The sequence below is a fragment of the Chroicocephalus ridibundus genome, chromosome Z (assembly GCF_963924245.1).
Source record: "Chroicocephalus ridibundus chromosome Z, bChrRid1.1, whole genome shotgun sequence".
Taxonomy (NCBI): Eukaryota; Metazoa; Chordata; class Aves; order Charadriiformes; family Laridae; genus Chroicocephalus; species Chroicocephalus ridibundus.
Window position 1 is genome coordinate 83,635,182 of NC_086316.1, and position 22,716 is coordinate 83,657,897.

General features: G+C 50.6%; 1 protein-coding gene across 5 annotated transcripts in view; it reads left to right on the forward strand.

Annotated features, from left to right (window-relative positions):
- The window catches only part of CTIF (cap binding complex dependent translation initiation factor), a 158,727-nt gene that overhangs the window by 76,854 nt on the left and 59,157 nt on the right, over window positions 1-22,716 (forward strand). For all 5 annotated transcript variants that reach the window (XM_063320459.1, XM_063320460.1, XM_063320462.1 and 2 more), the window contains one exon: window positions 9,813-9,889. In XM_063320459.1, coding sequence (XP_063176529.1) covers window positions 9,813-9,889 — 77 coding nt within the window. The remainder of the gene's footprint in view (window positions 1-9,812; window positions 9,890-22,716) is intronic.

Here is a 22,716-nt window from a genome sequence, read left to right on the forward strand (position 1 = left end):
CGGGAACCTCACTTGCTCTCTCTGGACTGAGCTAGACCAAGCAGAGACTTGAGAAGATAGAAAAAAACATTTCTTTGTGGTATAGTCCGGGGGAAAATGTGTTGGCTGCGTCTTCAGCCAACCGCAAACAGGAATATCTGTTGTGGGAAAACATTTCCAGCACAACACAGGAGGCTTGGAGAAGGAACAGACAGTGATATTCTGCACGGCTTGCTTCAGCCATGAAGGTCTCTGAGAAAGGTCCACTGGTGAACCGAGAGGGGCTGTCACCACCATGACCCCGTTCAAGTTGATGGCAAAATTCCCTTTGGCTTTGGTGGCGCAGGGTAGGGATCACAGTGATACGGCTCATGGCATAAAATGCTCGTTGACTTATTAACTATTGCCTGCGATCTTAGGGTGTTGCGAAACTTCAGGCACTTGGAAGGCCTCCAATGGGAAGTGCCAAGGGCTGAGCGGTGAGAAAGTTCTCCTAGCGCCTCTGAATACCCACGTTGAAAGAAAAGAGAAGCCACCTCTTGTTTGTAAGGTTATGGAGTTATCGCTCCGCAAATAAGGGGTTTCGTCGCTGTTGGATTGTCCCAACTCCTGGGAGCTTGCGTGAGCTGGGGCTCCTATGGGCTGAAACTCCGGTCCGCCCAAGAGGAGAAGATTTGCGGGGGCTTGGTTCTGGGGGATTGCACAAATGCACAGGAAAAACACGCAATCTTTTATTAATTATAAGGGTGAAATGAAAATAAACTTGGATACAGCCTTTACCTCCTGTTGAGAGCGATGCTGAGGTTGGGGGGGAGCACACCCAACACAGACCCACCAGCTTAGAGGTGACCTGGGTTCTGGTCCAAAACTCCCTGATGTCCTATGGGATGTGGTTATAGGTCAGCTTAAAAATTCATCAGGGAGGTCCCTGTTCGGCCTACACGTCTCTTCCTCATGACACCGTCCACCACCATGGCACGATGAGGAGGTGTCGAGGGGTGGACGGTGAATGAAGGGTCCTCCTGCCATCTCACCTGCCCGTTTCATCTCGGCTGGAGAGGCATGGTCAGGCGGCACATCAAGGTGCGCAAATAGGGGGTGGCAGGCTTTGGAGGGGACCAGAGATGGGGAAAACCAGGCTGGGGAACGTGAAAAATATAGAGGAAAAGTATACTTTAAAGAAATGCGGGGTCCCGGAGGGACTGAAATAGCTCCAGTTACAAATATTCCCATAGCAACCTCATAACACTGTTAAGTCCCGGCTAAAGCAATTCCTCCCTCACCCCCAAAACTGGCACAAGCCAAGGAAAATGTAGGAAAAGCTTTTCAGAGGAGCGCTGCCCTTTTTCGGGATGAGCTTGGGCTACCTGGACACGGCAAACCCAAATACCAGGCGTGGTGCCTCCTGGAAACAAGTGACGTGGGCGGTATTTATTCCCAATATTAGCTGAAAAAGGCTCCCTTTTTCCGGGGGAAAGCAAAGCCGGGTCGTCAACGCTATTTCTTTAAACGATTCTCTCAATATTCTGCATTTAAGGACTCCAAGCAATAGCGTGGTTATATCTATATTTACTGGATAAATGTATTTATTTATGGATGGGGCACTTTACTGCTGACAGTGAGGTTTGTTTTTAAGCCTGACCGGGGTAGAGGAAATACATACAAATAAACAATAAACCTAAACAACACTAAAATAACATCAGTTAAAACAATTAGAGTTACTTCCACTCGTGAAGTATTGTTCCCATTTTGCTATAACATGGGAAAAAAAAAAAGCTCCGTTTCCTAAGTCAGCTCGTAACTGATTTGGGATTTGCGGATTCTGGTAACAAAAGGGGGTTTCTTTTGTCTGTTATTTATACTCTTCCTATGGCACCGCGTGTCCGTGTCAGTGCGTCTGGAGCGCCCGGTTTCGATGCGACGGCGAGGGGAGCCCGGAGCAACGTTTCCAGCCCGTCCCCCGTCTCGGTGGCTTAGCCAGGGTTCGGTGGCACCGGTTGGGCTTATCTTCCTGCCCAGCGTGGTTTGTAGTGATGCGCGTAATGGGTGTTTGCAGAGGCGGTTCCTCCTAGGAGACTTTGTCCTGGATTTTAAAGTTTTATTATCTCTGAATTATGTATCATTCAGGAGCTGCGGGGCCGAGAGTTAAAAATAGACCCCGGAAAACTCGCTCTCAATAATCAGCAGAAGGCGTTGAGGAAGGTTCAGGGTACGTTTCACTTGGGATGCTTTGCCTCATTATTCCGATGCTTTAATCGCGTTTGCGTCCTTCACCCCGCACGGGGAGTTTCATGCTGGGTTGTTCCGCCGTTCTCTGTGTCTTTTGTTTCATCCCAGAGCTGGCTGCAGAGGGACGAGGTGGGACAGCTGAGCTGCCACCAAGTATTTAATAACGATTTTAAAAGCTGTCTTCCCTCTAGCTGGGTGTCTGCTTTCCGCCAGGAGCCCACCAAGGAAAGGCGGTGGGGAAGATAAGGGTCTAAATGACCCTTCTTTGGGTCGGGGACTGCATGTATAGAGTCTCTAATTGACTAAAACGCCCCCCATTGACTAAAACGCCCCCTCCCAGAGACCAGTATTAACGCTCAGCAAGTGGGAAGCCAGGAGGTCGTGTCCGTGGGGCAACGTGGGAGGGCAGAGCCCTGTAGGGAACAGCAACGGTGTTTTTAACGGTAATTAAAGAGTGGCGTTCAGTTGTGACAGCCCTGATCGCTGTCGCAGCAGTCGCTCTTCTGGGCTTCCACCCTTTTTTTTGGTAAAAAGGCTCCTCCAAAGTGCTCATCACCGAGGTGCATGTACTGCAGCTCCGCGTTCAGCCTTTGCCGGCGGTGTACGATTTATGGTGTGCTCCCCAAAGATGCGGTTAATCAGGAAATCCTCCAAAGCGGGACATCTCCCAAGAAACAACTTCCTATGCCTCCCCTTTGAGGCATGTTGCGCCATGCCATGATTCATCGGGCAAGCACATCCTACGGTCAAGGTCCCGCGGAGCATCCCTCCTCCACCGTGGGACGTGTCGGATCAGCGGTGGCAAAGCCGGAGGAGTTTTGTTCCGTTTCCAGCGCCCGGGTGGCTGTAAACTAAGTCCTCTTTGCCAACCCTATACTTTAATTTAGCCCTGGCTCCAATGACTGAGGTTGAAGAAAGCGTCCTTGGAGGTGGCCAGGACCTGTGTGTGTCGCATGGTGGGTGAGGAGTGATGGGAGGGCCACAACCACGAAGTGCTGTAAGGATTTACCCGCCTTTTATCTTGAGCGAGGAGTATTTTGTAAAAGTGTTGCACTTTCTATTCCATTGATGTTGAGCACCGACAGATTCCTTATTCAGAAGCAACTATTATTATAAGCACCTTCCAGGAAAAATGAATAGCTTGCAATTTGAAGGAACAAATTTATCACTTAAATTTTAACAGAGAGGAAATCATTTCCAGGCGGCTTCCTGACATTGTTTGATATTCTTCCATGGCTTCCAAAGCAGGTCAAGGCTTTGGTTTGTGCCTCAGCCCTCTCCTTTCAAGAGGTAAAAAATTCCCCTTGTGTTAAGAGAGGAGAGCTGGTGGCAGACCAATGCCGCGGGAGTTCCTGGAAGGGGAAGAGGCAACGGCAAGTGGCCTCCAAGGAGATGGCTCTGCTGGAAGTGCCCACAGGACTTACGCGTGTTGATAAATGCTGGCCTTGGGTGGGTGGAGGTGATGGGGGTGATGCCGGGGGGGAGGTAGCGGCGCCTTTGCCAGACATTGAGGGGCTGGAGCGCGTCCAGAGAAGGGCAACGGAGCTGGTGAGGGGTCTGGAGCACAAGTTGAGGGAGCTGGGGGTGTTCAGCCTGGAGAAAAGGAGGCTGAGGGGAGACCTTCTCGCTCTCTGCAGCTCCCTGAAAGGAGGGGGTAGCCAGGGGGGGGTCGGTGTCTGCTCCCAAGTAACAGGCGATGGGACAGGAGGAAAGAGCCTCAAGTTGCACCAGGGGAAGTTTAGATTGGATATTAGGAAAAATTTCTTCATGAAAGGGTTGTCAAGCATTGGAAGAGGCTGCCCAGGGCAGTGGTGGAGTCCCCATCCCTGGAGGGATTTAAAAGCCGGGCAGACGTGGTGCTGAGGGACATGGGTTAGCGGTGGTTTTTGCCAGTGTCAGGTTGATGATTGGACTTGATGATCTGACAGGTCCCTTCCAACCTAGACGATTCTATGATTCTATGTCCCATGTTCACACGATGAGTGTGGGACCGGCACAATAAAAGTTAAACATATCTGCAGCTCTGTGCCGTCCCGGACTTTCCTGCCACGGATAATCCATCCTATAGCCAGATGAAAGACTTATCACGGGGTGTTGCAAGTCACTGGGTTGTTTTTTGCGGATCATTTCTGGAACCACAATACATTTATTTTTTTACACTTCCTCCAACCTTGGTATTTGTGTTGTTGCCTTTGCGCAGGTAGATGGGGCGGCTTCGGGGCTGCCGTGAACCCAGCCCCACCTCACCCTTCCCACCTCCCCAGAAAATAAATCCCACCCTGAACTTTGTGTGCAATAAAATCGAGCGAAACTCCCAGCGCCTACCGCAGGCCTAATAACCTGTTTGTTCAGTTCGGGCCTTCTGCAACCATTTGTTGAAGATAAGCAAGGGCGGAGATGTTTCTTGAGGGCACAAGAGGCTCTTGAGATAAAGCTTGTGTGGACTGATCCTGCGATATGGCCGGAGCATTTCTTTTCCTTCTCTCATCACCCCTCAGCATTGGGTTTTTCCATCAGTCCGGTTGCTTTTCTCAACCTTTTCTTTGCACTTCCGGTTTCGGTGTTGCTATTTGGCATTTAGGCATCTTCACCTGCTTGATCATCACAGGCTGGGAGCGTTTCTGCTGCATGGGGAACACCTATGGAAGAGGCTGAATGAGTGGGTAATGAATGAAGACAGTCACTCTGTGGGGTGAGGTTTCGCATCTGAAAGTCAGGCTGCGTTAGACACGAAGACCACGAGGATGAAGCAGTGAACCCCAACCTCTCATAGGCCCTAGAGTCTTTGTGAAACGCCCATGAATTTGGCCACCCCAGGCAACAGTTGGCACTGGAGAAGTGCAGAAGTGGAGGTGAAGGAAAGAGGGTGCAGGTTGGTCCAAATTAGGACTGTCCCTTTTATAAGGCAGTTGTTGTTGGGTGCTGAAGGAGTCTCTGGGTTTTTGCTGCCAAAGGGTGGTCACGGAAGGACCGGCAGCGGCAAAAAAATCCCTCCTTGTTTGTGCTTTTCTCTGTGCGATTTACCCCGTGTGTTACCATCACTGGTAAAAGAGGTAAAGTATCTTTACCTCAGATTGCCAACGAGATCTTGAAAGCTTTTCATTTGTTCTTTCATTAAACTTTGATGTAAATGGGGCCGGGGCAGCGGAGAGGCAGCTGCCGGCTTTCTGGATTCCCACAGGCAGGCGGACAAGGTTGAGGGCTGGGCAGACACCTTCATTAGGAAGGTAAAGCACAAAAAGAGGGCACGTGGGCATCAAACCTGCTCTCCTCTGCCGTCTGTTTGCAGCGATTTTGCCGGGTGATGGATTTCCCTCGGCGTATGCTAGCTGGCCATATGACGGTCGCCTAAACTTGCCGGACATCACCTTCCTTTCTCCAAGAGCTGCTTTCCCCAAAACATCTAAAAAGGAATATGCACATCACAACATAGCTGATCTCTAGGGCACTTGCAGACCAATCCTGAACACCCCTTTTTTTCCAAACCTATTGGCCTTTCTTGTTAGAAGGCGCGTGTTTATGATTTAAACTTGACATCCATTAGAAGTCCCACGGGCTTCTCAGGTTCTGCTTCAAGCTTCCCACCACGTCAACCGCAGAGTGTTTAGCTCCAAAATTGAAAATGACCCCTAGTAACGATCCTTCCGGAGACCACGGGCTCTTTGTTCTTTGCTTTTTCCACACCCTTCACTTCCAGAACCAGCAGCATTGAAATGCTGGTTTGTTACGTTCTCCTCAAGCCACCTGCGAATAAATACCAAAATAAAACCGACGTGGGAGAGAGACCAAAAGCTATTTGGCTGCCCACTGAGAAGATGCAAACCTGCCTGTGAAACCCGTGAGCACCTGGGCTTTACGGTGTCTTCAGGCCCAAGTAAGGACAAAACCCATCCCTCTTGTGTAGGTCGTCTTGTAGACCCATTGCGGAGCAGAGGCTGGTCTTCTACCTTGCAAGACATATCCCTTTGTCTCCATTCTGGGGTTTCAGCTTCGTAAAGAGTGTGTCCACTGAAGAATGGAACAGCTGCATTCCAGATCCACATCATCCTCAGTGAGCCGGCCTTACTGAAGGCACTTCCATTGCTGTCCTGCACGACCTGTGGCGGGGAGCAGCTTCCAGACAAACCCAAGAGTCATGTCATCGAGGCCCTCACCGTGCCCTTGGGACTCTGGCCTGTCCCCACCCACCCGGCACTCTCGGTCTTCTCCAGCCACTCCACCCTTCTTGCAAGTTGCTGCTATTTCCTTTTACATCGACTTGCTGCACAAACGAAGGCGACTTTTCTCCCTTCCAAATTTAGCTCTGTTTAGGCACCAAAATAGACAAGAGTAGGGACCGGTGACTGTTTTTTTCCAAAACATTGTCTCATGACTAAGACTAAGGAAGGGAATTGCTCGGCTGGAGAAGGGAGATGCTTGATTTTCCTAACGAGGACACAAAGTTCTCCTCTGTTCAGTTACAGGCATGCTCCTAGATTTAGGAGCCTTATTCCCATGTAATAAGGCCATCTCTCACCCCGATGCTGTCTGCTGCTGGTGGGCAGAGGTCTGAGGAAGCAGAGGGATGCTCTCCAAGGAGGACATGCAGCGGTGCACTGCCATACGCATGGTTTCTAGTTGGAAAGAGCAGAAAGGCAGCTCCCGCGACTTAATGAAGGGCTTCACGGTGAGGAAGTTGGTGCTTGAAGTCCTTGTGTTCTGCAGAGAGAGTTTCATTTTTTGCGCAGGGTAATTGTATTTGCACGTGCGTCTGCGACGCAGCGTAAATTCTTAAAAATACCCCAGGCTTTCTCCTGCTGTGGTCGTGCGACATTTGGAAACAGCCTCACTGAGTATGGTACTATTTTTAGCCTGATTTCCTAAACAAGCACGCCTGTTGTGATGGGGCTGTGTGTGGGTCTGCTCCTTCCCTTCCTTTTCTCATTGGTACCCATTGGCCAAAGTCAAGCAAATTTTCAGAGGAACAGAAGTCTCGGAGATATTAAGCTCCTCCTATGCCTTCAGTGATCAAGTAGATGAGGAAGACTCAAACCCCCAGTAATGAAGAAGGTGCTGTGTGATTTTAAGCTATTAGACATCAAAGATTCCACACAGAATTAACCATGAGGTGTTTGGCTGCAGGAGAAACCCAACTCAGACCTGGTTAACTAGGTGATAACCCAACCACAGCCCCAGGAGAGCAGGCTGCCAGCTTTCCCTACTCCCAGACTTCCTCTTCTTAGTCAAAGATGGGCCGTGTTTGAGCGGTGAGATGAGATGAGATCTAGGGAGCATGAGGAGAGCTCTTTCTGGTGCTGGGTGCAGGCACGTGAGCAGGGGACCACAGAACAACGTGCATCACTGAGCAGATCCTCACTGGATGAGCAGATCTGCAAGAAAGCCGAGGCAACTTCACGTAACGATGGCCTCTGTACCACTGCTATGAGGGATCTGTGGTTGAGGATGCTCAGGTTGAGCATCTGAGGATGCCGTGGTTGGTGTGGCACCTCTGGGCATTGAGGGTGTTTTAGTGGGAGAGAAGGGTAATTTGGTCACCAAGAATGGGTACTACTCATGAACGTGCCTTCTAACGCCCGCACTAAACCATATGTTCACGGCGCATCCAATTTTCTCCAAAAGGATTAAAAGTGAAGAAAGTTAAAAGGGGAACTACCTTCTCAGAAAACACACTTGAAGACTGAAGCCAAAGCAAGGTTCAAATGGGGACATGCTAGCCAGCAGCAGGACTTACCTAGGGGCTTGGGGACTTCTTCATCGCTTGAAGTCTCGAAGAGCCGAGGTCCCCGAAGTGGAAGGCTCCAGCTGCCACGGGAACCGTAGGGTTGCTGCAGTAGCAGTTTCTCCAGGCTCTTTGCAGATGGCCAGGTTGGACGGTCACAATAAACCCTGTTGGCCTTGGACTCGGGGTCCAAGCCTTCTCTGGTCTGCAAGCCTAAATTAGAATCATAGAATTGCTGAGGTTGGAAGGGACCTTTAAGATCATCGAGTCCAACCTTTAACCTACCCTGACAAAAGCCACTTCTAAACCATGTCCCTAAGTGCCCCATCTACCCTTTTTTTAAACACCTCCAGGGATGGTGAATCCACCACCTCCCTGGGCAGCCTATTCCAATGTTTAATAACCCTTTCAGTGAAAAAATGTTTCCTAATATCTAATCTAAACCTCCCCTGACGTAACTTGAACCCGTTTCCTCTCGTCCTATCACTTGTCACCCGGGAGAAGAGGTCAACCCCCATCTCTCTACAACCTCCTTTCAGGTAGTTGTAGAGGGTGATATGGTCTCCCCTCAGCCTCCTCTTCTCCAGGCTAAACAACCCCAGCTCCCTCAGTCGTTCTTCATAAGGTTTGTGTTCAATACCATCCCCAGCAACCTCTCTCCTCCGTTACCTCTTCCAGCAGAGGAACTCAAAATACGGTTATCTCGGTAACCGCTACTAAAATTAACGCCTCATTTTTCAGGCTCTTCACGCAGAGAGAGAGGGGCTTTTTTTTGAAGTCGGTGTGTTATGTTGTCATGCCAATGTGACAAAGCTGCTGCTCCATGAGACGCATTCCCACCCAGCCCTCGCCCTTGCCCAGGCTGCTCCCTCGTGGCCCCTCACGCGTGGTGATTCACCAGCGGCGGCTGGAGCTCCGAGGCTAAGATGGATTGCGATGGAAATAAAAGGACTGACTTTTACAGGGCTTTTATTGCCAGCCGGGGAAGCACAATACTGCATAAATAAAAACCGTTATGGTTATGACAGCTCTGTGGTCCCTGGAAAATAAATAATACTTTGCACTTAAATAGTGCCTTTCATCCAGGAACCTCAGAACTCTTTGCTTGCGTTAACGAAGCCTCATGATGCCCATAGTAGGACGGTAAATACAACATCCCCCTTATCAGATGAACGTACCGAGTCAGAGAGTCGGCACCTTCAGTGGAGAGAGGACAAGAGAGCAGCTTGAGTTACACACAGCTCTTCCACCGACGTGACCGGGGCAAATCATTTAATGTCCTGGTCATCTCAGTTGTTTCCAGTAGGCAGATGCCACCCCTCCCTTCTCCTGGGGTGGCATGGGTTGACTAGCTCATGGTGGGCAGCCTCAGTGAGGTTCTCACGATGTGGTCGTTGACTTGCTAATGGCGTGGGGCCACAGCCCCAACAGACCCACCAGCTGTGGCTCGTGTTGCCCTACTCCGGTATCCTCAAAACGCTGCTGAGCACCATCCCTTTAACAGTCATTTTTACAGCTGGGTTTTAGATAAATACAGAAATATGAAGGAAACAACCCAGTGAAAGTGGATGGTTTAGGTGCGCCGGTATCAGCAAGCGTCATGGGTGACGTGGGTGACTTTCCTGTAGATGGTGTTGTTTGGGCTCCATCCGTAGGTGGGACGGTTACTTGCCCCGTATGGCTTCTCCCATACAGAAATCGCAGATAACTTCATTCCCCGTGGATTTCCAGAACTGCTTCTGTAGGGTCTGAGAAGTTGTAAAGATGTTTGGATGGGAACTGGTTCTTTTATCGTGCTCACATCTTCTGTCTCACTCTGTCCCCTTCCGTATCGATGTCTCCTGTATCTTGGAGCTGATCGCTGCTTTTCCCTCTTGTTTTACAGGGTTACCATCCGTTGCCTCATGAAGCTGAAATCGCACACACCAAAAAACTGTTCAGAAGGAGGAGAAACGACCGGAGGTAGGCGAAACCTCTCTTTAATGTGGGTTTTTTTAACCTTCTCCTCCTCGTTGCACATCTTCCCCCTCTGTCTCACCGAGCATCTTTGGACGACACTGCCATTTAGCAGCTGCCAGCGTTGGGTTAATGCGTAAACCCTTGTTTGAGCATTAACATCCTGAAAATGTAGAGCCTGTCCAGCCCCCTGGTTTGTCTTTGAGATCTGGAGTGTGTCCTACATTCCCCCAGGAGTATCTTAAGGACCTCCTCTTCCCCTTCCACTCATTCCCCCCATAGCCAGATCCCCCCTACTTGTATTAGAAGAGGCAGCTGGCAAAGCGTTCTCCGTAAAAGCGTTGAGTCCTTGTGTCTTGTTTCCTCACTTTCTGTTGAAAGGCAAAATTCGCGGACTTTCAGGGTGGCCTGCAAAGCGGGTATGGTGGAGAGGGGTTTGCGGCGAGTATCGGACGCCTGTCAGCGTGAAGGAGGGGGACGTGCTACAGAGGCAGCCGAGTTCCTGTGGCGTTGGTGATTTCAATCCGTTGAGTTAATTTAATAGGGCCAACGGGATATTTAATTGCGTAAACCGCGTGTCTAATTACATGAGGGCATCTAGAGTCCTCGGTAGGAACCGTGACCGTGGTTAAACGTGAAAATAAGCGGGGAATAAGGGAGTTAGTTGTACACGCGGCTTTATTTCTGCCGGCGGGTTCTGCCGTGGCAACAAAGCTTTGCTAAAACCAGGACTTTGCGAGGTCGATGTTATTTAACCGGAGAAAAAGCGGCCAGTGTTTTCTCCTAGAGCGATCTGAAATCTGGGCCTGAGCTGTGATGCCTCCTTGGGGGGGATTTTGAGGGTGGGGGGGGAGTCCTACGGACACCCGTAATAGCAGTCGGAGCGTGTCCTCGAATCTCCCCGTCGCTTCTCGACTCGTGAACAGCCGCGACGTGGTTAATTCTGTGCTTGCTTTGGTTTTCCCAAATTTTACGGAGTGGCCAACAAACAGCTGAAAAGAGTTTGCTCAGGCATCCCAGAAACATTCTTCTGCGGGCAGCGTGGTTCCTCAGCAGCAAACTCCTTTTTCTCTCCTCTTTGGGGCTCCCTCCTTTTTTCCTGTACGCCATTTAAAAGACAGTTTCGTTTGGGATTTAGGGAAAAAAAAAAAAAGGGGGGGGGGGGCAGGGCGCTCGTTTCAGCCAAAAGGTGGTTAAAACCGAGTTGAAGTTTGCTTCTGTTGCAAAGGGAGAGCTGGGTGGGCTTCCTCCCAGCGCTGGGCTGGGCTCCCCACGAAATCCCAGTGGAGGTCGGGAGCATCCCGGCTCACGGAGTGGATCGTCCTCCGCCATCCAAAGAGCTCATGACGCCGTGGGAGAGGAGACCTGCAGAGCCAAAGGGTCTCCCGCCTGAAGTCCCCTTGCCCAAGTTTGTGCTGGACCGAAGCCACGGAACTGCGTGTTGGTTCTTCCTTCCCCTCCGAAAAACTGGGATCGCGCCAGACGTGTATTTCTGTTTCTTTTTCTTTCTGGTCCCTTCAGATAAAGGGTGAGCAGACAGAAGCATTCGGCCCCCCGGGGCATCCCTCCCTCCCGCGCAGATGACAAGGAGAGATAGCAAAAAAAAAAAAAAAAAAAAAAAAAAAAATGCTGCCTTGGGCTGGGGTTGGAAGATGACGGGGTGAGATACAGCCCAGACCACGGTAGCGCTGGGATAATATCCCGGGAGGAGAGACGGAAGCCTTAAAGCCAGTTGATAGGGCATCACGCGAGAGGAGAGGTGGGACCGTTTGGGCCCTGAGCAGTCACAAATGAAATAAAATGGGAAGAGCAGAGGGCATACGGTCCTGCCCGAGTCCTCCGTGGTGGCGTCCAAGCTTGGACGGAAAAACGTATTTATTTTAATTGCAAAAAGCTAAGAAGCCCGGGTTGAGGGAGTGGAGTGAAACAATCTCTTAGGAACTTATTTAAGCAGAAAAGACGGGGTCCCGTCCCCGAGACTTCAGCTGGGGACCTCAGCAGCCCCCCCTCTCCCTACGCCACGTGGTTTGACGCTGGGGGTTTGCGGGTTACCTGTGCCTCTGTGGTGCGTTTGGGACTGGGAAGGGAGTTTTAGGCCTTCTAGTGCCGTTTGAGATGCCCCCCCGGAGAGCACTCACTTCTTAAAAATGATTTCTAGCAGTAAGTGAGGTCTCAGAAGGGTTATTTTATGAGAAAACCATGGTAGAAATAGGGGGGAAAAATACCCTACTGTATCGGAGTACAAACAGGTTACAAAGGTGTTCAGACGAAATATTTCAGTGCTGTTATCTTAACATCCCGGGCATCATTCTGGGGAGAAAAGCTTCGTTTCAGAGCCACGCGGGTGGTATAACCATCCCTCTGGATGAGATTTTATGGCCGGCAAAACAGTTGGGAGTTGTGGGCTTTTTGTTTTAAATGAGTACGGATCTCTGGATATGGAGACACTCAAAATTGCAAGACTGCGGATGGGCCTTCGGAGGCGGCGAGGCTTGGGAGAGGCTGAGCAGGGCCATTTGGTGGTGCGTGGGTTAGGAGAGGCATTAGGAAGCAACTCTGGATGTCCAAACCCAAGGGAAGAAGAGCTGGTTTCTTAGAAAAGAGTTGGTAGCAGCCATGGGTGGGAGTAGGGTTGACATGCCGTGGATTTGCAAGAAGAAAAGAGGTTGTCCCGCTCCGTTGGTTAGAAGCAGGTGTGGCTCCAAAGCCCTGCTGCAGTTGGGTCTGGTTTTCAGTGGGCAGCTTTTCCCCTTCTCCTGAAGGTGATGAGCACGTGGGACAAAGCAGCATCCCCAGACCCCACGAGCAATACTTGTCCATGGGGCATCAGCTCTCCCTGCCCGGGATCTGCCTCATCCGAGGATGACACATCCCAAGGGACCGCAGTGAGCATCCTACTGCCGTGTGCATCCACTGCTCGCAAGTGGACATCCAGCTTGGGTCAGGGAGTCAACCCCCAGGCTGACCTCTGCGCGACGCACGGGTCTTGCCTGGTTGTAGCTGACCTTCAGGTCGGCTTATATAGCACAGCTATTAGAAAAGAGCTGATAAAGCACATCAGCACTCCGAAATCTGCCTATTTTTTTCCAGCTGGTCTTATAAAAGATACTGGTTGTTCCCTTAGAGCGCGTGCGGGCTCCTCTCCCTTCCCTGACGGTGACATTCCAAAGAGGCCACGTCTTGGGCTAGCGAAGCACCTTTTGTTTCTCACGCGAAACGACGCTGATGTCCGGCCGTGCTATAAATAGCGCCCGTCCCCGCTTCCTTCCCGTCACCTTTCCTCGGGAAATGCTGTCACCGCGTTACGGGGGAACGCGGCTCACCTACCCCGAAGTCTCTGCCATGGACCTTTCACTCCCGTGGGGAGAAGCAACTCTATGGGTGTGCAACCGTAGCTCTCTCCTTGCATATGTGATATGTTTTTACGTTCCACGAGTCATTTTTCCTTGGGACGCGTGCTTCATTTTTTGTAAAAGATACAAACTAAAAGCAGATTAAAGGTCTCATTAAACCAGGCTTCGACTTTCCCAGTTCAGGACTACTCTTGGTCTCTTGGACAACGTTTCCATAGTAACAATCAGCGTCACGTCTGTTGGAGGGTTTGGTTGCACAAGGTGTTGGAAAAGCCTGCAGGAGGTGGTGAGGTCCTTGCTGCGAAGAGCTTTACGATCAGGGCAGGAGACCAGGGAGAGGTATCAGCCTCCCCGCATCACCCGGCAGAAACTCCACACCTGGTGTTTTCTCTGTTGGTTTGGGCACAGGAGGTGCAACTGCCACCTTCTGATGTGGGTGATGGAGGGCCTCAACCACTTGACGGGATCATTGAAGGAGAGCAGCAGAGGCAAGTTTTTTCATAGATGTCCATGTGAGTAAGCGTTGAACACCAATGGCTTTTATTGCCCAAACACTAATCCACTGTTTGCTGCCACAGAACACCCACCCTACCTAGATATCACCAAAGGCAACTTGGTTTGACCTCCCATGGACAAGTACTTCTAGGGAAGGAGAGGTTTTCCCTGGGTGGTGGCGGGACCTCTCCTGCCTTTATTTCCTGCAAGTAGGCAAGAGAAAATAAATACTCTGGGACCTGTTTCTCGAGTCCTCTTCTTCTGCCTTCCCACCCCGCTGCCTCTCTGCGAGCAGAACACAAGCTGTGCTGGGACGTGGTCTCCTTGGGCAGATGGGCTCTGAGTTTGGCCCCTTGTTTTTCAAAAAGTTACAAAAAAATGCCACTTTTTAAGTATCTATTGAAGCTTAGCGCTGCACGGCGTTTCTCTGGTTCCCGTGGCATCCTGGGATGATGTGTTTGGGGATGGAGGGTCCAGCCAGACAAACCTCACACCCTGGAGATGCATGCGGAGAGGCTTGCACCAGCCTTGTAGGAGTGATAAGAAATATTGGCCGGTTTAGATAGGATTTACAAGGAATATATGGAGTCGCAATGGGTTAAGACAACTGAGTTTGTACCTGCTTCTTGGTCTTCTGGATAATAAAGTACTGAAATTGTTCTGTGCCACCTAAGGAAGGGGACAGTTTTGATGAGGACCAGGACCAGGTTGCTGGGGAAGCCTTAAATAATTTGTGTCGTTGTAATCGCGTCGGTTCGGTCGCATCTTGTTGGGTGCAAAAGTCAAATTGGGCCAAATTTCTTACCAAAAGGAAATCCTCATGTGTGCATAGATGTTGGCTGGTATCTCACAGGGCTTTTGGTGGTCGGTCTATGGGACAGGAGAGGATTAAACAGGGAAGCGCAGCCCCACGGCCCGGAGAGGACGGAGCAAAAGCCTAAAAGTTAATCAGTCCCCTCCTTCCAAAAGGCATCCAAATTCCCCTTTTCCATAGAAAAGGTGTGGATCCTTTGTGCTTCCTCCATGCGCAGCTGATGTTTCCAGGCTTTGGGATAACCAGAGCTGCAAGGGGCTGCTCTGCCTGTCCCAGCCAGGGCTCTTGGGGACCAGGGCTGACCTTGGGTGAAGGACCATCACCCTTAACTGTGGCTGAACTTGGTGTCATCTCTCCTCCTTTTCCTGTTGGATGGGGGCTTAAGGGGGGCATTTCTCTACCTGGGATATCCCAGGTGGAGATAAGGAGGTGGAAGAGAAGACCTTGTAGGTCCTCCTGGCTCATACATGGAGAAAAGGGGTGGGAGCAAAGAGGCTCGTGTGCTTTCCCCGTCTCCCTTCGGGGTGCCCCAAATACCTATGGCTTTTGACAACAGGATTAGAGTAATGTCACCGAGTTTTCTCTGGTGGTGTCCCAATTTGCTTCCTACCGTTAACTTGGCTTTACACTTAAATGATCAGGAAAAAACAGTCTGGATTATTTTGTGTGTGTGTGTGTGTGTGTTGTTTTCTGGTTTTAATTAGGTTCAGAGCCGGGGGAGGCAGAAATATCCTCCTTCCCCGGAGAGCCCTGGGTGGCTGTCAGGGACCGTTTCCTCTTCCTGAAGCAGGAGGGTTGTGTAAGTGCCGCTGACCCCTCCTGCTCGCGCCCACGCCGAAAACCGGGTTAACTGGGGTGACCGCACGGGGGTGGGCACCCTTGTCCTGCCTCCCCCATCAGAGTTCACGTTGCTGAGGGACCTCCCGGGGCTCATCCCAGCCCATCCGCGTGGCCCCAGTCAGGGTCTCGCACGGAGGCGAGTGTGGTCCTGCACAGGGACGACCCAAAGGACGGTCACGGCGGGCTGGGAGCCAGGCAGGGAACATCCCAGATCCGCCGGCGGCTCCGCCGAGGAGCGTAGGCAAGCTGTGATATATTTCTTTTCCCATTATATTTGATTTTACAGACCCACAGGGGACACTCAACCACCTACAGCGATTAGTTCGACTGATTAAGCTGCTTTTCCTCTTGTGGCAAACTCCTTTTGTGAAGGGTTTTCAATAGCCACGCTGCTCGGGACATTGTTCCTGTACAATTTCCTTTCAAAACACCATAAAGGGCACTTCACCGCTTTATCCTGTCGTAAAAACATCACAGGAATCAGCTTTGCCCAGCTTGCTCCTTCGAGTGCAAGGTCTCCTCATGCGGGGAGGAGGTTTGAGGTCGGGTGGGAGTTGCAGGACCTCATGATGCTGGAGTGAGATGGAGCCATTAGCCGGGGGGGGGGCGGGATTTGAGATGAGAGGTAAAGCAAAAGTTTTCTGCTTTTTTTGCCTTTTTTTTTTTGCCTTTTTTTTTTTTTGCTGTTTATTAATATGAGGATCCAGGGTCACCCAGGGAAGTGAAGGACAAAATAAACTTGAAAGCCCAGAGAAGGAAATGCTGCTTCGTGCATGTCTGCTGGTTCAGCCCTTGCCCGGCCGAGGCTGGGCGCGGATGCGGATGCTCTCGAGGTACCCGGGGGGTAAACGGCGCAGGGGGAGAAGGGCTATTTCTGCTGAAGAAATGTCCTGCCTCGAACAGCAAGTGGATAAACCTGGCTATTTAATTAAGACTGGAAACCAGATGAAGGTCTGCCTTGATATGAGGAGCGGCTGAGGGAGCTGGGGGTGTTCAAGCTGGAGAAAAGGGGGCTGAGGGGAGACCTTCTCGCTACAACTCCCTGAAAGGAGGGGGTAGCCAGGTGGGGGTCGCTCCCTTCTCCCAAGGAACAGGCGATGGGACAAGAGGAAACGGCCTCAAGTTGCCCCAGGGGAGGTTTAGGATGGATCTTAGGAAAAATTTTTACACTGAAGGGGTTATTAGGCATTGGAAGAGGCTGCCCAGGGCAGTGGCTGAGGCACCATCCCTGGAGGTATTTAAAAGACAGGTAGACATAGTCCTTAGAGATATGGTTTAGTGGTGGGTTTTGTCAGTGTTAGGTTGATGGTTGGACCGGATGATCTGAAAGGTCCCTTCAAACCTAGGCAATTCTATGATTGCCACCAAGGGAGTAAGAGATGTAGGGAACTGGAGGGGGTTGCAGTGGCAGAAGGTCCTTCCTTCCCGTGTTTGTAGTTGCTCCCATATCCTCTCACGACGCTATCAGGTAGGTCCATACGAAGACCTGGTGTCGTTGTGACCTGGTTAGTCCATCAGCATTTGGGCAAGGTGGTGATGGAGCAGGGCAGAGATGGTATCAGGAAGGGTCAAGCAGGAGCCCCTTCGACCTTCAGAGCCTCAACTGGCCAGACGTGCTGGCATCACCTGGCCCTTCTGCCCTTCCTTCTAGGCATCGAGGAGAAGGCTCTGACAGGGGTCACGGCACTGGGACCCCACTACCAGGAGGAGGTTGTTGAGAACAAAGCCTGCACCAGGCTCCTCGTTGAAGGAGGGGTCTTTGAATGATCAAAAAGTCACCTCCTGATGACCCATGGGCAGCCGGCGGTGGGTGACTCAACCATGGGTGGGCAGCACTACAGCTTCTTGTCAAGAGGGACTTTTTGGAGCTGAGATCTGCAGCTGGTTTGGCTCCATCGAGACCCCTCACTGCCTTTGCACCGCACTCTGGGCTCAGTGAACGGGACTCAGAATGGCGTGGAGCCGTTATAGTCCAGCGCCATCCCTGTGCAGTAATCCCAGCCCCGGTACCTACGAGACACAGATGATGAAATAGCTCTGCAGAAACCATCTGGGAAGTTCTACCGAATTTATATTTAGCATCTGTCCTGGCTCATCTAAGAGCTGCACGTGTAGGGTCTTCCCATTAGCCGAGCGGTGTCCATGGGAAACACCAGTAGCAGTAAGGTGGAGCAGTTGGTATTTGGCATCCATGGGGCAGTTTGTTTTGCCTGTCGCCCTTGTCTCAAGCTGTGGCGGGGTGAGTAGGGCTTTTCCACCCAGCTGCTCTTGTTTCTGCCCTTGTGATCGGCTCTAAACCCTTACGCACTGGAGGGCGTCAGTGAAAATATGCCCAGCCGTGAGTCACCCCCTGAAGGCAGATGGTGGGGCTGCGATCCTGCCGGCGAAACACGCCGCGAAAGGCGAGGCCGTATTTACAGCTCCTTTCCCGACGCTAGCAACTGCTGAAAGGCTTTTGCATTCTGTGTGATGCGGGGGAAATGTCCATCTCTCAATATCGGAGCGCTCTGTGGGCTCAAGACTAACGTAAAGAGAAAGAAAAACCTTAGTGAGTTCAACAGGACACGCTCCACATGAGCAGGCCTTCAGGAGATGTGTATCTATTACCATTCCCCGTATCTGCTCCCTCCTCCTTTTGTGCCTGGGGGAGAAGGGTTAAAAGGGTTAAAAGATACTCATCTCAGTAAATTTAATCCTTTCCTTTCATTGTTCCTTTTTTTTTTTAATGCCAGGAGGCAGTGGCAGGAGAGAGCCGGGTGCGTTTCCCAGCTGCAGGGTTGCCACCTCTCTGGTGAGAGCGGCTTCGTCATTACATAAAAACTCCGCAACACGAGACTTTTCGTTCCCTTTTCTTTTTTTTCCTTTTTTCTTTCTTTTTTTTTTTTTTTAACGATCTTGGTGACTGAAGCGACCCCGTGTCCTGCAGACTAAATTTAACCTGAATTGCCAAGCTTCCAGTAGACTTTATGGCATCGGGAGGCTTTTGCAGGTTGTTTTTCTCCATCTCTGCAGCTGATTGAAAGACTTTATGTACCACCGGCAAAACATTTTACTGTTACGAAACCTCAATAGAAATGTAACGGCCTGCTGGATAAGCTCGGGGTCTTATGATGTTACTTCACAGAAAGCAAAATAATTGCTCCAGCAAAAAATCCAGGAGAACTTCAGCGTGTGCCTGTGGTGGAGGGACGCTTGATTTCCTGAAAGCGCGGTATTTATTAGGTATCTATTAGGGGTTGGGCTGGAGGACGGCGAGTTGTTGACACCGACAGCTCTTCGCTCCTTTTCTGCCGCTCTCCGTTCTCGTGAGCATTAGGGAACAGGGAGCAGGAGCTTGTGGTGGCTGTACAGCTATGGAGAAGGTTAGCAAAGCAACTGCTCTTGCGTCCAAAGGTCTGAGGGGGGACCTCATATCACTTCTCACCTGTACCAGAGGCTGCTGGGCTTCACCTCCATGGTCACAGTTGCTATTTCAGATGCCCTAGCATATCATGACATCCGTGCAAGGAGCTAGCAGACACCGGATCTTGTGAAACCTGCACCAGAATGGGGTGGGAGCCAGACAAGGTGCCATAAAGCACCTCCAGTGACACCGCCATCTGAATCCCACCACACGTGTCCATAAGTATGTTGACCATATATGAACTGGGAGCCAAACAAGGTGCCATAAAGCACCTCCAGTGACACCACCATCTGAATCCCCCCACACGTGTCCATAAATATGTTGACCATATATGAACTGGGAGCCAAACAAGGGGCCATAAAGCACCTCCAGTGACACCACCATCTGAATCCCACCACACGTGTCCATAAATATGTTGACCATATATGAACTGGGAGCCAAACAAGGGGCCATAAAGCACCTCCAGTGACACCACCATCTGAATCCCACCGCATGTGTCCATAAGTATGCTGACCATATATGAACTGGGAGCCAAAGCTCCTGTTATGCTCAGTGGGGAGGCAGTCAGTGGAGTTTGGAGGATGGTTCACCTCAGCATGAAGCAGGCGTTCAGCCGGGTGACTCCCTCCCCAGTCTCCGCCACCTGTAACTGGTTGAGTTGCCATGAAGTTTAGATCCCCACCTCACCTTTGGCCTCTGACATCGCAGACACCTAAAACGGAGCAAATTGAACCCGTCCTCTGCGTGGTGCTGTGTAACCCCCTCCCCATGCCTATGTTCTCCGTGCGTGAAATGTGTCTTGACGCTGTAAGCTCTTTGAGGAGCAGTTGTTCTGTGTGCTAAGCACTTACGTGCAGGGCCTGAGGTTCTCCACCACAATGGCTCCACAAAGTCCTGCACAAGACTGAACTTTGTGAGCAACCCTACAATAATCTGTGTGGAGAAGAGGGAAGATTCCTCTTCCCCTGGGACAAGGTGGGAATTGCCAAAGGTGGCAATCACAGGTGCTTGGAGAGCTCTGGAAAGCTTCTCGCTGAGACCTTCTGGCCCCCACGTAAGAAAAATGAGTCTGGCCATCTTATGAGATCAGGTTTCCTTGCTTTATTTTGCCTTCCCATGTTGACCAGAACCAAGGAAGTCTGAAAAACAAAGAGCTGTGGGAGGAGTTGAGCCAAAACACCTCGCGCCAGAGGAAGCTCTGGGACGGGGAATTTGTTTCTGGGCTCTCTTCAGCAAGAACAAAGACTTGAGACTGGGCATCCCATTCTCTCCCGTCTCATGGAGAGGAAATCTCTTCCCAGCCAAGGAAAGCAAGGTTTCCACCAGGACATTTTCACACTCGCCAAGAATGCTGCCGTAACTCTTCTTGAGAAGCTTTGGGGTCAGCAGTCTCCACTTCAGACCATGTTTGCCCTAAGTATTTCTGGTGTCTGAAGAAAATGGGCTTGTATCTGTACCTAGAAGATGCACATGGCTGATGAGATCCCTCACCCACATTTAGCTCCACCCCTTGTTGAGGCTCCCTGGCTTCACTGGCCAGAGCGAGCCCTCCTTACCCGTCAGCTTGGGAGGTAGACCCTACTGAGGTCTACCAGCCAAGTTGGCTTGGTGCTGCTAATGAGCAGGGGTTGACACAAGTCACTGGTGTTTCAGCAGCCTGGGCGAAGTGGGTAGTTGAGTTTTTTGCCCTTACTTTTTCATAAACAGGTGTGGACAGAGCAAACTGTTGTCATCCCAGGTGGAAGCATTTAGCCCTGAGACCTTTCAAGGCATTGCCAACTCCTGCTACACCCCCTAATTGACTTCAATTAACAAGGTGCACCTTCTTCTAGAAGGTTTCTTCCAGAAGGTTTCTTCCAGAAGCAAGCTGGTGGGTGGATGCCTAGCTGATGAATCTGGTATGTCCTAAGGCAGGAGCTGGTTGAACTGGGGGGAGGTCCGAGGAGATGGTGGCATCTCAGGGTGTACGTGGCAATGATGCTTTTGGCACTTAGATTTCAGACAAAACGTGAGCTGACCCAAACCCTTGGGAGTGGGTGGGATTTGGGGAATTGGCTGATGAGCAGTAGAGTCCTCAGCTCTGCCTAAGCCATGTTGTGGATGTGCTCCTTTGGACTTGGTCTTAAACGTTAAGAGAAAAGAAATAAATCTGCCTGGCTGCGTCGTGGGCACGTGAAATCACGGGAGGATCAGGCAAGGACCCTAAAGCAGTGTGGCTTGTAGTCCTGGATGTGAATTTAAAGCTGTTTTCTAGCTTGTATTTAAAGGCCAATATTACTTTATTTTATGTCAAAATTTGCTGTTCTGCATTAGTTATTGTCTGATTCTGAGTTGTCAGGCGTCATCTTCCCGGCCACTGTTTCATCTCTTAAAAAGAATAATGGTTTTTCCCTGTTGTTTACCCTCCTTGTCTTCCACTCTCTCCTTAAAGAGACGCATGTTTACACGTATATAACCAAGCTATACGCGTATATAACCAAGTTGTCCCAGCGTTTTGTCTCGCAAAGTGTTTTCTCAGTGAGACTTCCCCGGAAGAAAACTCCACGCTTGTTCCTGCAAGCGTCGCGTGGGCAAGTCGAGGGGTTGGGATCACAATGGCGCTTGTCCTCTTCAGGCCAGGTGGTTTTTGTGCTGGAAAGATTGCGTAGAAAAACCCGAAAATCACTCAGGAGCTTGCCCTGCAAGGTATTTGTTTGAAAACTCTCTGGCGACAGCCCGTGTTCGTGCGGTTTTCACGCTGTCTTGAAGGGTTGCGCTATTTGCAGAGCCCCTCCCGTGCCAGTCTATTCGTGGCCAGCGCTAGGGCTCCTTCCACGAATAAAAATAGTCACAGGAACGGCCCTCACCCTGGATTTTAAGATTGCGAGTTATTTTGGGTGAAGGCGAAGGTGAGCGTGTTTTATGGCTGACGTGAACGTGTCGGTTTTAAGGCTGTGAAATTTTGGAAAAGCCTTAGAAACCCGTTCTCGGAGGTCACCGGGACAAACCGCCCCTGCTGGGCGAGTGAATAGAAATGAGTTCATAATTACAGAGTATAGTAGCGACACGTTTGCTTTTTTCACCGTTTTAATTGAGGTTTTCAGAGAGGAAGAGGACTTAAAACAATACAGAAATGTCTTTTGTTCTTCCAGGGTCATTTACTGAGAGCTTTGCAGTGAGAGGAGAGGATGTTTATTAAAGAAAGCAACAATATCGAGGCGTTATTTTAGTGCCCAAGTGCTGTTCCTCGCTGGAACAAAACGAAATGTTTTGGATGGACTGGGTACCCGCCGAAAACGAGCGTGGAGCAAAATGACTTGCGGTGCTTTCAGAGAACGCAACAAACGGTGTTGAAACGGGAGAAAGAGAGGGGAAGGGAAGGAATTGAAAAGGTTGAAACACCCGTTTTCCTTCTCGGTGGGATTTCCAAGTCAAATTAATTAGGGTTAATGGTACAGGGGCCTGAACCCCTGAAGCAGCATCTGGAAATCAGGTTTTCATCCCCTTCTTTATGCTCCAGTTTTCTCCATGCCCTCGTGGGAGCTGATGGGTGTTGCTGGAGCCACCACGGAGACTCACTTTGGGGGCACAGAGGGAATATCTCAAACCCTCTGGGAATGCCATGGCCATCCACGCTGAGCAGCGTGCAGAGGAGTTGACCCTGCGTAACGGTGGCGGTGAAAAGCTCTTCTCCTGAGCAAACTCAGGACCAATAAGTATTTTATTTTTTTTTTTCCCCTTAAGATTTAGAAACTTTGAACTAGTGGTGAAGGACAGGCCACGTTTACAGGAACAACCGCACCGAAGGTGCATCTCAGAAAGGAATCATGGAATATCTTGAGTTGGAAGGATCCCATGAGGATCATTGAGTCCATTGAGGTCATCACAGGACTACCTAAAACTAAACCCTTTGGCTAAGACAGCTGTGCCGGCTGAAGCTGAGAATCCT